The sequence below is a fragment of the Microcebus murinus genome, chromosome 8, assembly GCF_040939455.1.
Source record: "Microcebus murinus isolate Inina chromosome 8, M.murinus_Inina_mat1.0, whole genome shotgun sequence".
Taxonomy (NCBI): domain Eukaryota; kingdom Metazoa; phylum Chordata; class Mammalia; order Primates; family Cheirogaleidae; genus Microcebus; species Microcebus murinus.
In genome coordinates this window covers 99861797-99875803 of record NC_134111.1, presented here as the reverse complement: position 1 = coordinate 99875803, position 14007 = coordinate 99861797, and the positions used below count along the sequence as shown (strand labels likewise).

At 60.1% G+C, this 14007-nt stretch overlaps 1 protein-coding gene across 2 annotated transcripts; it reads right to left on the bottom strand.

Moving 5' to 3' along the window:
* Window positions 1-1855: 1855 nt before the first annotated feature.
* Window positions 1856-6614, bottom strand: PTMA (prothymosin alpha). Of its 2 annotated transcripts, none has more exons than XM_012781607.3 (5): window positions 6373-6614; window positions 3795-3866; window positions 3424-3520; window positions 2925-2998; window positions 1856-2607 (listed from the first exon to the last, which is right to left on the bottom strand). In XM_012781607.3, exons 1-5 carry the CDS (start codon window positions 6415-6417, stop codon window positions 2560-2562), a joined length of 336 nt encoding a protein of 111 aa, XP_012637061.1. In that variant the 5' UTR covers window positions 6418-6614; the 3' UTR covers window positions 1856-2559. The 2 variants fall into 2 exon arrangements, with proteins under 2 accessions (XP_012637061.1, XP_012637067.1); XM_012781613.3 differs by having other exon boundaries at window positions 3424-3517.
* Between the last annotated feature and the right edge of the window lie 7393 nt (window positions 6615-14007).

The following is a 14007-nucleotide window of genomic DNA, read 5'->3' as shown; positions in this document are numbered from 1 at the left end:
GAGGGCAGCTGAGGCCGCCTCCCCTGGAACCAGGGCCTACTGAAGGGTCTTCCCTGGACTGAGCAGAATCCAGGAGCCACCTGCTGTTCCTGTGTCCACCAGAGGGCGCCAGTCCCTTGCAAATCTTCCATCCTGGGCTCCATGGGAGGCCCTGTCCTTGCTCTTGGAGGGACTTTGGGAGTGAGATCAAGGTGACCCCAGACTGAGGACATGTCCACAGAGTAGTTAATCACTGGGCCCCAGCTCATGCTGCACCCTATTTTTCCCATTTTGCTGAGGAGAGATTGAGGCCCACAAGGTTCAGTTTGTCTCGTGTTAACCATGACTTGCCAAATCCGTGTCTGGACCCGAGCTGCTTCTCACCTCCTTTTGGGGGCTTGTGGCGGAAGCTCCGAGCACTTGAGGGAGCTGGGTTAGACCTGATCTCAGCTCCATGTGCTGCCTGCTACGTGCTTTAGACATTCACCCGGCTTTAGAGATTCACCCTTCTGGGTGAATTCACCCTTCACCTCCCCAGAGAAGCCTTCCTGTCAGATCCTTTTGTCCACCGTAGGATAGATGGTCATTAAGCAGTCATAGATGAACACCTTGAATTTCAATATTCCCCCCTCCCCCGACTATAGGCATGTTGGAAACATGACTCTTTAGTGGAAATGGTGGGGACCTGAGTTTGGGGAAAGGGATGGAGGGTCAGGGGTGCAGATGAAATAATCCAGTGTCTCCTCAGTCAGGTAGGGCTGGCATCCTTGTGGCTTTCTTGGATAATGCAGTGTGCCTCCCTCCATCAGCTCAAAGGTTAGGCAAGACCGTCAAGACCAGACTGTTGGGGCAGGGGTAGGAGGGGTGTCCAAACATACAAGGCTTCCTTCTCTGTCCCTACCCCTCTCCTGCCCACAGCTGCCCCTGGCCTGTGGGACAGTGAAGCACTCCAAAGCCAGCCCTCATCTCCCTGCCCCCTAACCCAACCCTGGGCCCCCCGGTACCCCCTCTCCTCCAGGAGAGGCTGCAGTCCTGCAGAAACTGCTGAGAACCAAGGTTTAGCTTCAGTCAGAGGATGCTGCAGGCACCCCTGCAGAATGGACACAATCCTTATTTAAGGGCTCACACCAGAGGCTTGCAAGGGGCTTCTGCCTCATCTGAGGACCCCGGAAGATTCTTGGCGGGGTCTCATTACCTCTGGGGCTTGAGCCTTCATGGCATTTCCGCCAGCTGGCTCTCCTGATCCACTGCTCACAGGCCGTCTTGAAGTGCCCAGTATTATCTCCAACTGTGCCAAGTGGCATGGTGGGGCTGCCCAACTAACCAAGGGACTTGAAGTTTCTCCTGAAACCCAGAGGTTGGAAACAGGGCCAAGTTGCATCAGTGCCCTGGAAAATAAAAGCTCCAGCGTCCTAAGGGGCAGGCTGATGCCACATACCACCACCAGAGGGAGCCACTCCATGGTGAGCTAAATGAGCAACGCCCACACAGGCAAGGCCACCTAGAGTCAGCCTCTCAAGAGGTTTGGCCAAGTTCACTTAATCTGTGCCACCATCACCCTGGGTTCCAAAGAGCGGTAGCCCCCCTTTGTGGCCTGTTTCTCCACTGAGACTGTGGATACACGTGGCATCCAGTGATGGGGTCCCAAGAAGACTCCTTGGTACCATCAGCAGTAAGTTGGAGTGCAGGGAGCAGGCCCCCAGCCAATTACGGCGCAGTTCCTGACGCCAGCCCCTGCTGCCAGGTCACCCACACTACCCAGCCCCTCCAAAACTGGTACCTTCACCCCACTGTCCCCAGGATAGCTAGGCCTGGGCTTTAGGATTACCTGAAAGTCTGAAAGAAACTGAAACAGAAAAATCAGGCTTGAGACAGCTTTGTTAGAACAACTCAGCAAAATAAAATTCCGGTTTATTGTTGGACAACATTGTTTCACACATACATCAAACAGGCCAAAAAAAAAAAATAAACAGCAACTTCATAGACAAAAAAAGGAAAAAAAGAAACCTTTTATCTTTGGCCTTTTTAACCATCTCATACAAACCAACTACTTATAGTACAGCTAAGTACATACACAAAAAAAGTTACTGGAATGCTCGGAATAAGATTGTTTTTTTGTTGTTGTTTTTGCTTTTTTTACAAGGTTTTTTTTCTCCTTTGAGATTATAATGAACATGGTCACACCACAAGTAAAGTCAGAAGTAGGACAGAGAACGCTCCAAAGGCTGGTTTGGTCATCCCGAGATCATTAAAAATGGCTGACCCCTAACAATATGTACAAAAATATAAAATGTAAATAAAAAATACAAACAAATTTCCTTTTTAAAGTACTTTTAAGAAAAAAAGCAGGGCCTTGGAAGTTTTGGTTCTTTTTTTCCTCCCCTGTTGCAAATTCTTGTGGTTTTGGTTGGGTGGTGGAGAGCGCGTGTCATCAGCCGGTGGCACTGCCCACGGTGGGCGGGCGGGCCTCTCTACTCGAAGGTGACCACGTTTAGATTCTGAGACGGGAAGTGGAGGGTGAATAGGTCACGGTGGCCTTTTTGTTTTTTTTTTTAAGTTTAACTTTTCCTTTTTTGCTGTCTAGTCATCCTCGTCGGTCTTCTGCTTCTTGGTATCAACATCATCATCCTGGGTAGAAAAAGACTGTCAAGGCCACTCCAACGCCATCAGTCCCCCCACCTCGCCACCTTCCTCACCTCCTGCTGGCAGAGCAAGGACCAGGCACTGGCAGCCCCAAAGCCTGCTGAGACCCCAGGCCTGTGCCCATGTTCCTCCCCATTCCTGCTTTAGGATAAGGGACCCACTCAGATGCACACAATATCCCCAACTAAAAAGTTGGAATCATTCCCTCCTTCCTTCTACCTTTGGTGCCTCAAGTACAACTCCTGTTAGAGGTAGGGGGACCTCAGATGACAAACCCCCACCGTTCTCAAGCCAGACCCTACCTCATCATCTTCAGCTGCCCGTTTGCCTGTGGCAGCCTCAGCTTCCTCATCTTCATCTCCATCCTCTTCTTCACCTGGAGAGAATCAAGGACCAGGTAAACACCACGCTGCCCTCCTACTGGGGCTCCCTGGGGACTCTCCCAGGAACAGATATGTCAGGGTGGATTGTCCCTGGACTTGCCTCTGCTGTCCCACAAACTGCACGGGTCAGGCACCCACACCCACCCATGTACTTGTCACAGTGCCAGGGCCCAAGTGGCCGCATGGGCAGAGGCCAACCCAGCAGATGAGCAGTCAGTGGCTTTCAAAGCTCCGAAGGGCTCTGTCCAGGGGCAGAGCAAGCGTGTGGGTGGAGTGTGGGCGGGTGTGTGGCACAGCTCCATGTCACTAGCCCAAAACAACGGAGGCCCTGACTCCACAGGTGCAAGGCCACTGTTCCCAAGTACCACGGTCCCTTCTCCAGGGAACCCTTCCCCTCCTGCCAGACAAGGCTACTCACCATCACCTTCTTCCTCTTCCTCCTCTTCCTCCCCACCTTCTTCCTCTTCTTCATCTACCTCATTGTCAGCCTCTTGCTCCCCATTTTCCTCGTTCTCCTCGACAGAACACACACCCAGCAGTTAACCAGCTGGCCCGGGGCTAGAGGGCACAGCTGTGCCCCCCACCCCCTCACCCCTCCCTCCAGGGCTGCCTGATGCTTCCAGAGCACCTAAGAGACCCTTCCAACCAAGGTCCAGTGGCAACCCTGACACCACAACTGCCCAGGGCCTCGGTCTCCTTTCCCGCCCTGGGCCAAACCCAAAATCAGACCAGGAAACACTTCTTGGGACGGGAGCTGCCAGGGCTCGCGCGAGCAAGGTGGCCACTCACAGCGTTCCCATTGGCAGGGGCGTCTCGTCCATTCTCTGCCTCCTCCACAACTTCCTTCTTCTCCTTTAAGTCCTTCAAAAGGGAAGAGGGAACCAGTGAGTCTTCTGAGCAGCCCAGGGCAGGCAAAGGGGCTGAGGACTAGAGACGCAGGGCTGTGCACATCCAAAGCTAAGGGTCGCGTGTTACCGAGTCTGGAAGGATATCGGAGTTTGTGGTCAGATTCCCCACGATTTCCCGACCCTCAAACACAGACTAGAACGGGCCCACATGGGGCTCCCGCTACTCCCTCATCTTCTTAGGAAAGGAACCATGTGGCACCACAGCCCCAAACCCGTCGGGCCGGGCAGGCGAGATGCAGACACTCCCACAAGTCGTCACAGGCCGTTTCCACCCAGGGGGCGCTCCGCCCCCCACCCCCTCCGGGAGGGGGCAGGTACGCCTGTCAATCAGGCGCTGGAGGGCGGGGCCTGGCACGGCGGGAGAACTCTGATGGGTGGACTAGCCTGGGACGGGCAGGCGCGGGAGGCCACCTGGCCAGCCAGAGTCCAGGCCCTGGCAAGCGCAGGTCTCTGAAGAAACCCAAACCACGCCGATCCCCACATCCCGCTGTCCCAGGAGGACGCAAACCGTTGCCTAGAAATGGGTGCAGCCGCAGGCGACCTGCCCTATGCCCAGGGCCCGCCACTGCCTGGACCGACCGGCTGTCCCCCCACTCTCGCCGTCCGCACAGCGGCTCCGTGTCCTCAGACTTCGCCTCGGAGCAGACCACGAAGGCAGGGCAGCTCCGAGTACCCCAAAGCCCCGTAACTGTTTCCACCTGGAAGAACCCGAGTCGTCTCCCAACACAAACTGGCGTCCGGCAGCCCAGGCTCAGGGAGCCACTCGGCCAGCGCCCAGTGAGTGCCCCCGGGCCACCTGTTGCAGTATTCCCTCGGGCCAATCCGGCCCCCAGGGGCCCCGGACCCGCCCGCTCTCGCCCCCTGGCGGCCGAAGCCCCGGGGAATGGGTGGGGGTGGGGAGGTCGCGGCGCGCAGGCGCGCAGCCCCCGCCCGGCGGGCTTTGCGCGCGGGCCTCCGCACGCACCGCGCTCGAGGAGCACGTGGCCCGAGGACGCCGAATGCACCCCTAGCCCTGGGGAATCCAGGCCCTCTGGCAGCGCTCGCCACGCTCCGCGCGCCCAGTTGCGCGCGGGTCTCCGGCCTCTGGACGCCCCCTGCCGTCGCCCTGGCAGGCGAGGCGCGCGGGCCTGCATCTCTGCATTTGGCGGGCAAAGTCCCGCGGGAGCCTGCCGCAAGTCCGCGGGGCTGTTTCGGTTCCTCGGCCCGAGGCCGTCGGGGACGCGCTTCTCGGGGCAAACCACCCCGAGGAAAGGAAACGCCGGAGCTGCGCGCTAGGGGGGAGAACCCTGCCACACTGGTTCCCAGGAAGGGCCCCGAGGGGGCCGCCGAGAGCCCCTGCGGAGATGCCGGCCGAGCTCCAGTCCGCCAGGGGAGTCGCCCCTGAGAGCCGGAGGTGACGCCAGGGGCACAAGGGTTAAGGAGACGCCAAGGTGACTCGCGCCGATCCCCACAGGGACACGAGGGGCGAGGAACGAGGCCAAAGGATAAGGAGGGGAAAAAGCCAGTCCGTCTGCGAGCGCCGCGACCCGCGCGGCGCGGAGCGGAGCGGAGCGCGCCGGCCGCGCAGACCCTCCAAAGCCAAGGCGGCGAACTCGCCACAGGGCCCCGGGCACACCCCCAGCTCGGCCCCGACTCCGGCCAGCCGCGGCCGCAGTGTTGGCCCGCGTCGCCCCCGGAGCCGCCGCGCTCACCGTACTCCCAGGCAGCCGCGGGGGGCGCCCATAGGCCCCCGGCGCGCCGCTGCTTCACTTTCTCTTTCCTCCCCCTCCGGCGCGTGGGCTCGCCGCCTCTCCAGCCCAGCCCGGCACCGCTGGTGAATTATTGGAGCTGGCGGCCGCTCGCTGCGCACTCCCCGCGGAGGGCACCCAGAAGCCCGTCACACCTCCGCGGAGACAATCGACGTCGCGGCCGGCCCGCCCGCCGCCCCATCCGCCTTGTCAGAGGTTAGCACAGATAAAGCCACCTCGGGCGGGCTGCAGGGCGCGAAACCCGCCGCCGGGCGCCGAACAAAGGGGAAGGCAACCCGCAGGGGCCAGCCGCCACTTCCCGCAGCCGGCCCGCGCCCGCACACGCGCCCCCATCACTTCCGACTCTCAACGCGCTCGAGTTTCAAAGTTACCTCTGTGCGCCCGGCGGGCCGAAAACCCCCCAACCCGGCCCCTCTCCTCCCGCTGCCGCTCAAACGAGCCACAAACAAGTTTCCAGAGCTACGGACCAGCCTCCGCGCCTACCTCCGGCCGCCGGGCCCACTCCCCCACGGGCTCCACGGCTGCCGCGGCGCTTCCCGCCCCCTCCTCCGCACACAAAGAGTGGGCTGCCTGGGGGGACCGCGCTGGGGGCGTGCGGGCTCCCCGAGGGAGAGAGCAACAGCTGCCTGGGGCAGCCCGGCTGCCGCGCGCCACACACCGCTCGGGCGGCGGCGCGCGGACCCCGAGGGGGCGGGCGGCGTCCAGCCTCACCTTGGTGGTGATCTCGGAGCTGGTGTCCACGGCCGCGTCTGACATCGTGGGGCACGCCGGTGATCCGATGCAGGGGACGGAAAAGAAAGCGCGAGTTCGGGGACTCTGGCGATAAAGCTGCCGGAGTCCGCGGCGGCGGCGGAGACGCGCGGCGGAGGAGGTTGCGGCGAGCAGGAAGCCGGACCCGGGAACAATGCAAAGATGGCTTTTCACAGCAGCCAGTGGGGGACTCACGCGGCGCCAGAACCTTTAATATAGATTAGTGGGCGGTCCTCGGCCGCCCTTGCCCGAACCCTATTGGGTGAGCGCAGGGAGCGGGCGCTCCCTGATTGGTTCGATTCCGAACAATGGACAAGCGTGCTTAAAGCGGCAGTGCTTCGGCCTGTCCCGCGCTGCGCAGTCGCCGGCCGCACTGTCATTCAAGGCCCGAGTTTGCCGGGTCTCAACGGCGCCGAGGACGCGGGGGAGGGGAGCGCGGGCGCGCGGGTGACGCGCGCTCCCGCCGCTGTTTTGCTGGGGCTGCTGACGCAGAAAGCCAAAGCGCGGCAAAGCTGCCGGCCCAGCGCCCCCTTCCTCCCCCTCCCCGCGGCTGCTCGGAAGGAGGGGGAGGGAAGAGGAGCGGGCGAGCGCGCACGACGGCTGCCAGCGAGGGGGAGGGGGCGCGGGGTGCTGGGCCGCGCTCGCCCCGGGCGGTGCCCAGCGCAGTGCCCGCGGAGGTGCCCGCCCCCAGCGCCTGGGCACCTCCGACCAAGAATTGTGCCGGTGCTAGCAGACGGTACCCCACGACGAGCGAAGAGGTCACGAGGCCAGGACCCGAGCACCTGGACCACCCTGTCCCTCTCCCATGGCCCCCCGGTCCCGGGTGCCCCAAGTCCGGGGGAAATGACCCCGTCGCCCACCATCAGTTCCAGCGTCCGCTGGCTGGGCCAGCCGACGAGTGGGCACTGTGCCAAGCACACACTCTGGGATTCGTGCATCGAAGGGACTCGATGCCTGATGCGGGCTCCTGCCCTCGAGCAGGATAGCTTGCGGGTCTCCCGCAGCTGAGCGAGCCCGCGCTCCACGGCTATGGTCAGCTTCTGCCTGGAGCGGTCACTGCCGTCGCGACAGCCTCAGGGCGGGTTCCTTCCACGGTCCCGCAGGGCCTTCGAGTCTACCCCTTTCTCACCCCACTTCTGGGCTCTGATGGGCACCTGAACATTGCGGAGTTATTGGGGGTAAAGAATCGTCCCTTAGGCCAGTTAGGCTAGTCCTTGGGGACTCCTTGAAATTTGGGGAGCCATTTAGGGGACCATGTGGATCCCCAAGAAGAGAACCAAGGAGACGCCACACTCAAGATGGCGAAAGACGCGGCAAGCGTGGCGTGACGTGGCGATCCAACACACGCAGACAATCCGAAAACCGTGGGCTACTCTCTCCTTGTCGCCGGCGCACTTGGCTGTCGAACTAAGAAATCTGCTGTGTGGGAAGAGGGGCCAGAATAGGTGGAAAGATCTTCCAGAATAACACCTGTGCCGCACACAAGATGGCGACGGATAGGGTTCGTCCCGTGTGGCCAAAAGGGGGCGCCCGACACGGAAGGCGGGACTCCGGAGAGACGAGCGCACACTGGCCGAGAGTGGCGGGCGAACACAAAGTTGACGCTTTGCGCCCTGTCATTGGCAGTTCCTGCCGTCTGTCTCTCGGAGACGCCGATCTAGGAATAGGGAAAACCTGGATTCTGGAATCTTGAAGGGCGGACGGACACCAAATTCAGCAGAGCTCGAAGTCGGGGCGAGAAGAGAGACTGAGTCGCCCTTCTCAGTTCCTTAGGTCGTGGGCGATGTGGCCCCGAGGCGCTCTTTGGCGAGTCCACTAGACACTCACCCAGCGGGAGGAGGCGCGCGGTGCCGGGGCACGACCGAGGACTGCGCCCCCTCCCGCTCCCCTGTCCCGTGCGCATCAGGCCCCAGCCCCGTTCACACGTGCCAGTCTGACCACTGGCCTGTCGGGCTTTCCCGAGCGAGTTTTCCGCTGGGGGAGAAGTCCAGGCTCCCTAGTCCTCTGCCCAGAAGAAACGTGAGGCAGGTGCTGGGTAAGGCGGGGCGACGCGCCACCTCCCACTGCCTGGCAGTCGCCGTCCAGCTCCGGTGCTGAGGCAGAGGGGACTCCCGCTGGGTCTCCGCCCTGCCCCAGGGCGCCCGATGGCTGGAACTGGGATTCTCCACTGGGTGGGCGCGCGCCAGTCCTGGGGCCTCACAACAATGTTGTCCCAGAACCACAGGTTCTAACTCTGTGTTCGGCCCCCTCCCCCTCTCCCACCACCAGCTGCCTTTACTGCCCTGCAGACCTGGGGCCATCCTTTACAGAAGGCGAGGAAGGGCTCCTGGGCTGCAACCCCTCCTTTGTGTCACATTCCCAGAGCTGGAGGATTGTGCTTCAGTAAACAGAGGACAGCACCTTCTGCCCACGCCCCACCAATTAAGTTCCAGTTACCCTGGAGGGAATTGTTCCATCCACAAAACCTGGATGCAATAGGACTTGGCCTGTGCCTCCCTTAAGCGATGGAGTCTTCCTCCTAGTCTGAATGGTGGCCCTGGGCAAGTTGCTGTGTCCATACCTGAAAACTGGACTTAACTTCTGGATTCTGACCCTAGCGGGGCAAGGAGTGAAGGCCAACACCGAGAAGGAGCAGGGTGAATGTGAATTTCCCTCTAAGAACTGCTTTGCCTGACCTTGTTCCCCTGTAGCTGGCTTTGCTTTGAGTGGGTGAGGAAGGCTTATGCCCACCTGGTTCCAGAACTACCATTAAAACATTCCCCAGGCCCTCACTGGGTACCTGCTGTGTGCAGGGCAGTGAGCCTTTCGCTCATGATTCAAGCATTTCCATTTATTCCTACAAGGTTGGGAGGACGATTGTGGGGTTGAACTACATGAAATTGCTATCTACCTACCTAGGTCAAAACCAATTAAAAATCAACACCTTTACAGGTTCAACCTCTAATATGATATCGCTCTCCTTTTAACAAAGCAAAAAAGACAGCCCAGGGGGTGATAACAAGGGACATTGGAGTTACCAGAAAAATGAGTGGAGGAGCTAAGTCTAAATCCTAAAATGGAGGAATCTGCCTTGTTAGATGAGCCCTGGAACAGAAATCCTGGACCCAGTCGTCCCTCCTTGCCTCCACACTGTGTATCCCAGCTCTAGAACGGTGCAGTTACTTATGTTGTCAAGGGCCTTATTCCTCCAGCAAAGGGGAACTCCCTGTTTCTTTTGCTGTGTTTCTGAATGCGCTATTCTTCCTGTCCCCTGTCACTTCCACACACTGGTACATCTTACACCCTTTGCGGCTACACAGCAGGTCAGGCACCTCTGTGGCTTGTCCTGCAAGCCCCCCAACACAATCTGGTGTGTCCCAAGAGGCCGCATTTCCTAACCCGGGTCAGCCCAAGCTGCACTGGACTTAGGGTCCAGCTGCTGTCAGCCCGGGGGCCTCACATGGCCTCCAGACAAGTTTTGTTTGTAGGTAATTTTCCTAGGGACACCTCGGGTTGCTCACACACTCCAGTTGGGCCCACAGGCCTCTCCCTGCCCACCCAAGTCACACATTTATTTCCTCTGCCTGGCCAGTAGGCTCTTAAGTTTGCAACCTAAGCCTGCTCCTAAGCCACTTCCAGCATGTTCCTCATTGGTTATCTCACATTTCTGCTCGATTCCCAAAACACCAGACAAAATGTACATATGCTGCCTACTGCCTGGGTTCAAATCCCAGCCCTGATAAGCACTAGCTGTGTGCATCGGGTGAGTGACTCCCCTACCACTAAAATATGGGGAGAACAATAATAGTACCTACTTAGCAGGGTTATTGGGAGAACTGAATGACTTAATATCAGAAAGTGCTGGCTGGGCGTGGTGGCTTCCGCCTGTAATCCTAGCACTCTGGGAGGCCAAGGTGGGCGGATTCCTCGAGGTCAGGAGTTCAAAACCAGCCTGAGCAAGAGCGAGACCCCGTCTCTACTAGAAATAGAAAGAAATTAATGGTGGCGCATGCCTGTAGTCGCAGCTACTCAGGAGGCTGAGGCAGTAGGATTGCTTGAGCCCAGGAGTTTGAGGTTGCTGTGAGCTAGGCTGACACCACGGCACTCACTCTAGCCTGGGCAACAAAGTGAGACTCTGTCTCAAAAAAAAAAAAAGTGCTTGAAATAGTGTCTGGCACATCCAGAAAAACCATAGTGTTCCCAGGACCCCATGTTGGGGTCTGTACTTGCATAGGTGGGTTTTACCATGTTTGGAGGACTCTGGACAAAGGAACACTGTCTTCAGCAAACTCTACACATGTTCAGTGAGAAATGGGGCACTGGCCTCGCCGAGTTTCTGGAAGCCTAGGTGCCCGACATGCTTGGCAGCCCCGCTGGCCTCAAAGGAATGGCAGACCCTGGCTGGCAGGCGGAGTGGAGCACATCTCAGAAACTCCCGCCTTCCTGCCCTTCAGAAACCCAGCAGTTTCAGGCTGCGGTTTCCTTGCCCAGGCGTCAGGGCCTGGGAGCTGCCACGGGCCTTTCAACCCTCCCGCCCGCTGAGCCCGGCAGGGATTGTGTAAGAGCCCCTCACGCCTGCTCCCCCCGCCAGCACGCCCGGGCCTGCCCATCCTGCCAGGGAGCTGGGCCAGAGGACCAGGCTCCTGGGACCCACACAGGTCTGGCCACCCTGGGAGGCTCCTACCTGGCAGGGAGAGGGTGGGGAATGTCTCTTGATGTTCCAGGCCTGACCCCAAGGCCTGTGGAGGCCGCTCGTGAGCCGAGGTAAGGAAGCTGGCAGAGGCTACCACGCCCTGGCCAGGGGGCCACCATGTGGTTTTTCACTCCCTGTGCACATGCCCCCTTTGGTGTCTCCAGAAATCCTCCGCCTGCCTGTGCCAGCTCCTGGCCCTCGTGCCCGCATCCCTCCGCGCCTGCACCTATGTGCACAGCCGAGCCCCGTGGGTGTCTTGCTTCAGCTCTGCTTACAGTGTGTGGGTGGGTGGCTCGGCCTCACACCGAGGCAGGTGAGGGTGCTGCTCCCGGGAGCACGTGAGCGCACACCTGGGCCCTGCCTGTGACGCCTGCAAGAGCGTTGCACCTGAGGGACAGCAGGACACCTCTATGGGACTTCCTGCCACACGGCCCGACTCGAAAGAGAGCACAGGAAGACCAGGAGCCCTGAGAGGCCCAGCTGAGGGTCTGTGTGCCCGCGCCAAGCCAGGGGGCCAGGTGAGCTTGAGGAGCGGCAGGCTCTCAGACACCAGCAGCTGACTCCTCTCTGTTAGTCCCACGTGGGGCTTTCTACCCGCCCCTCACCCTGGCAGGGAAGCCTCCCCACCCCAGTTTGCGGGGAGAAGGTCTACGGGGTGGAGGGCACAGGCAGACAGAGGCCACATGACCAGCAGGACTGGCTCACTCCCCTGCCACAGGAGAGTGCAGACAGGGTGACCAGCTGTCCCTGTTTGCCAGGGACTGAGGGATTCTTGGGCTGCGGAACTCTCAGTGCTACAACCAGAAAAGTCCCGGGCACACTGGGACATGTTGGTCACACTGGTCCACTCCTTAGTCACACACTGGGGAGAATGACATTTCCAAAGAAAGGTGTGGCCACCACGAAGAAAAGTCCTTGTGGCCCTTGATCCAAAAGCAGCCTCCGGCTCAGATCTGCTCTCTGGGCCACCAGGACGCAGGGAGCGGGAGCAGGAGGCGCAGGGGAGCGTGCGGTTTGCAGTGGCAGAGCAGAGGGCCAGGGGCTGGGCCAGATCACAGAGCCAGCTGCTGCCTCCCCATCAGGACCTCCCCGGAGGGCGCTGGGCTGCTCTGCTCCAGGAGGGTCGCTAATCAGGTCCCCAGCACGGAGATCTGTCCCTTCTCCATATGGGGGCCAGCATCTCCAGAACGGGGGGAGGAGATTTCCCAGGCTCCTCTCTAACATGCTCTTTCCTCCCAGAGGGTTCTGAGAATCTCACGGGGAAAAGTGAGGCTCTCACTTGAGCAGTCCTGTAGGAAAGTCCCCAAACAGGACACAGCGTTGCCCCCAAACTAAACCCCCCAGGGCAGGGAAGGCCAGGCCAGGCAGGCCCCTTTCCGGGGAAGCAGGAGCCCACACGCATTTCAGCCTGAGGGGAAGCCGCACCCACCGCCTGGCACCACTGCTGTCCTGGGCTGTCCGCAGCTTCGGCCGCTTCTCCTGGGCCCAGCAGGTTGTAGCGGCCTTGACTGGGGGCCACACCCGGCCCCTCCCAGCATCCTTTCTCTACTGACACCACACTCTCTGCCCTGAGAGTCTCACCTCCAAAGTACCGGCCAGACACCTGCCCAGCCATGTGGCTGCCCGCACGGTCCCCCAATTCCCTCTTGCTAACCAGAGAAGAACAAGGCCGAGTTCACAGGGACAGGGCGACATGGCTGTGTGTCCCACTCTCACCTGGACTGTTCACAGGGCCACAGTGCCCTGACGCACAAAGTCCTTGGCCAAGACACGGTTTTGAGAACCCCAAGTATTAATCACCTTGGCGTTAGTCTCCTCTTGGGCCCTCTGTGACGTGTTCCTTAATTAAGATTTTCAGGATGATGTGTTCCAGAATGTTCCTCAGGAGTCTCCACTCTCTAGAGGCTAAATTTGGACGCAGGGACATTCATGGGGAAATAAAGGGTGTTTCAATACCTGCAGAAACAGGTGAAAGAGGAATGAGACGTTAACGTTTGTCAGTGAGCCTACATGAACTGAAACCGCACTCAAAGCAGGGACAGATGGGCGTCTGGAAACAATCTTCGCCGAGAACCTCGGCTTTTAAAGCTTCCGGCTTCCTGGCAAACCGTCGCTGGCAATAGGAGGGGATCCCTGTGTTTCTCCCCTCTGTCCCCCCTCACTGTGCTTCCACCTGGGCGGAGCTCACGTGGGGGACTCACTCCCAGGCAAGGTTGACGCTCGTCCTAAGCAGGTCCCTTTCCATCTGGGGCTGAGACGGGGGATTTCTGAGCATGGGCAGTCACGGCGGGGTGCGGCGGGGGCAGGTCTGCCTGTGCCCCACTCAGCAGGGCCCGGGCCTTGTTCAGACAGCTGTCCGTCATCAGGAAAGGATCACGCACCTGCTCTGAATCTAAGGGCACTGGCCAAGTGTTGCTAAGTCCCCTTCCCAGGGTGCTGAGACTTACATCGCGCCAGCGCTGGAAGAGCAGAGAGAAGACAAGCACACCTCAAACAGCCACGCCACGCGCCCTGCCGTGGGGCCTCCTCCTACACGTGGGGACGCTGGGCCAGAGCGGGCCATGGTCAGGAATACAGCCCCGGTGGCCCTGCTGGTCCCGTCTCCAAGCTGCCCTCCTGCCTCCCCCTCAGTGACAGGGGCTGTGGCTGACATCAGCTCTGAAAACTGGGAGACCAGGGCACACCAGAGTGGCCGGAGCACTTCCCGGCACAGGCAGGGCTGGGCGAGCCCCTGCGGCCAGGGTGCGGGTGAGGGGCAGAGCCGGGTGAGAGATGACCAGCTCCGGCAGACACTCCAGCGGTGCCTTTCCTCCCCGGTGCACGTTACGGGGCTAGACCCTGCAGACCAGCCCCCCGCGGCTCCGCAGACGGCCACGGCCACAGCACGAGCACCTTTAAATGTAGGGGGTAGAAAGGCCACCAGG

Excerpts from the sequence above, each read along its gene's own strand:
- PTMA (XM_012781607.3), bottom strand. The coding sequence starts at position 6,417 with ATGTCAGACGCGGCCGTGGACACCAGCTCCGAGATCACCACCAAG. Across the intron at positions 3,867-6,372 it reads GCTCCGAGATCACCACCAAG|GACTTAAAGGAGAAGAAGGA; the intron begins GTGAGGCTGGAC and ends TCCCTTTTGAAG. Across the intron at positions 2,608-2,924 it reads GGGCAGCTGAAGATGATGAG|GATGATGATGTTGATACCAA; the intron begins GTAGGGTCTGGC and ends TTTTCTACCCAG.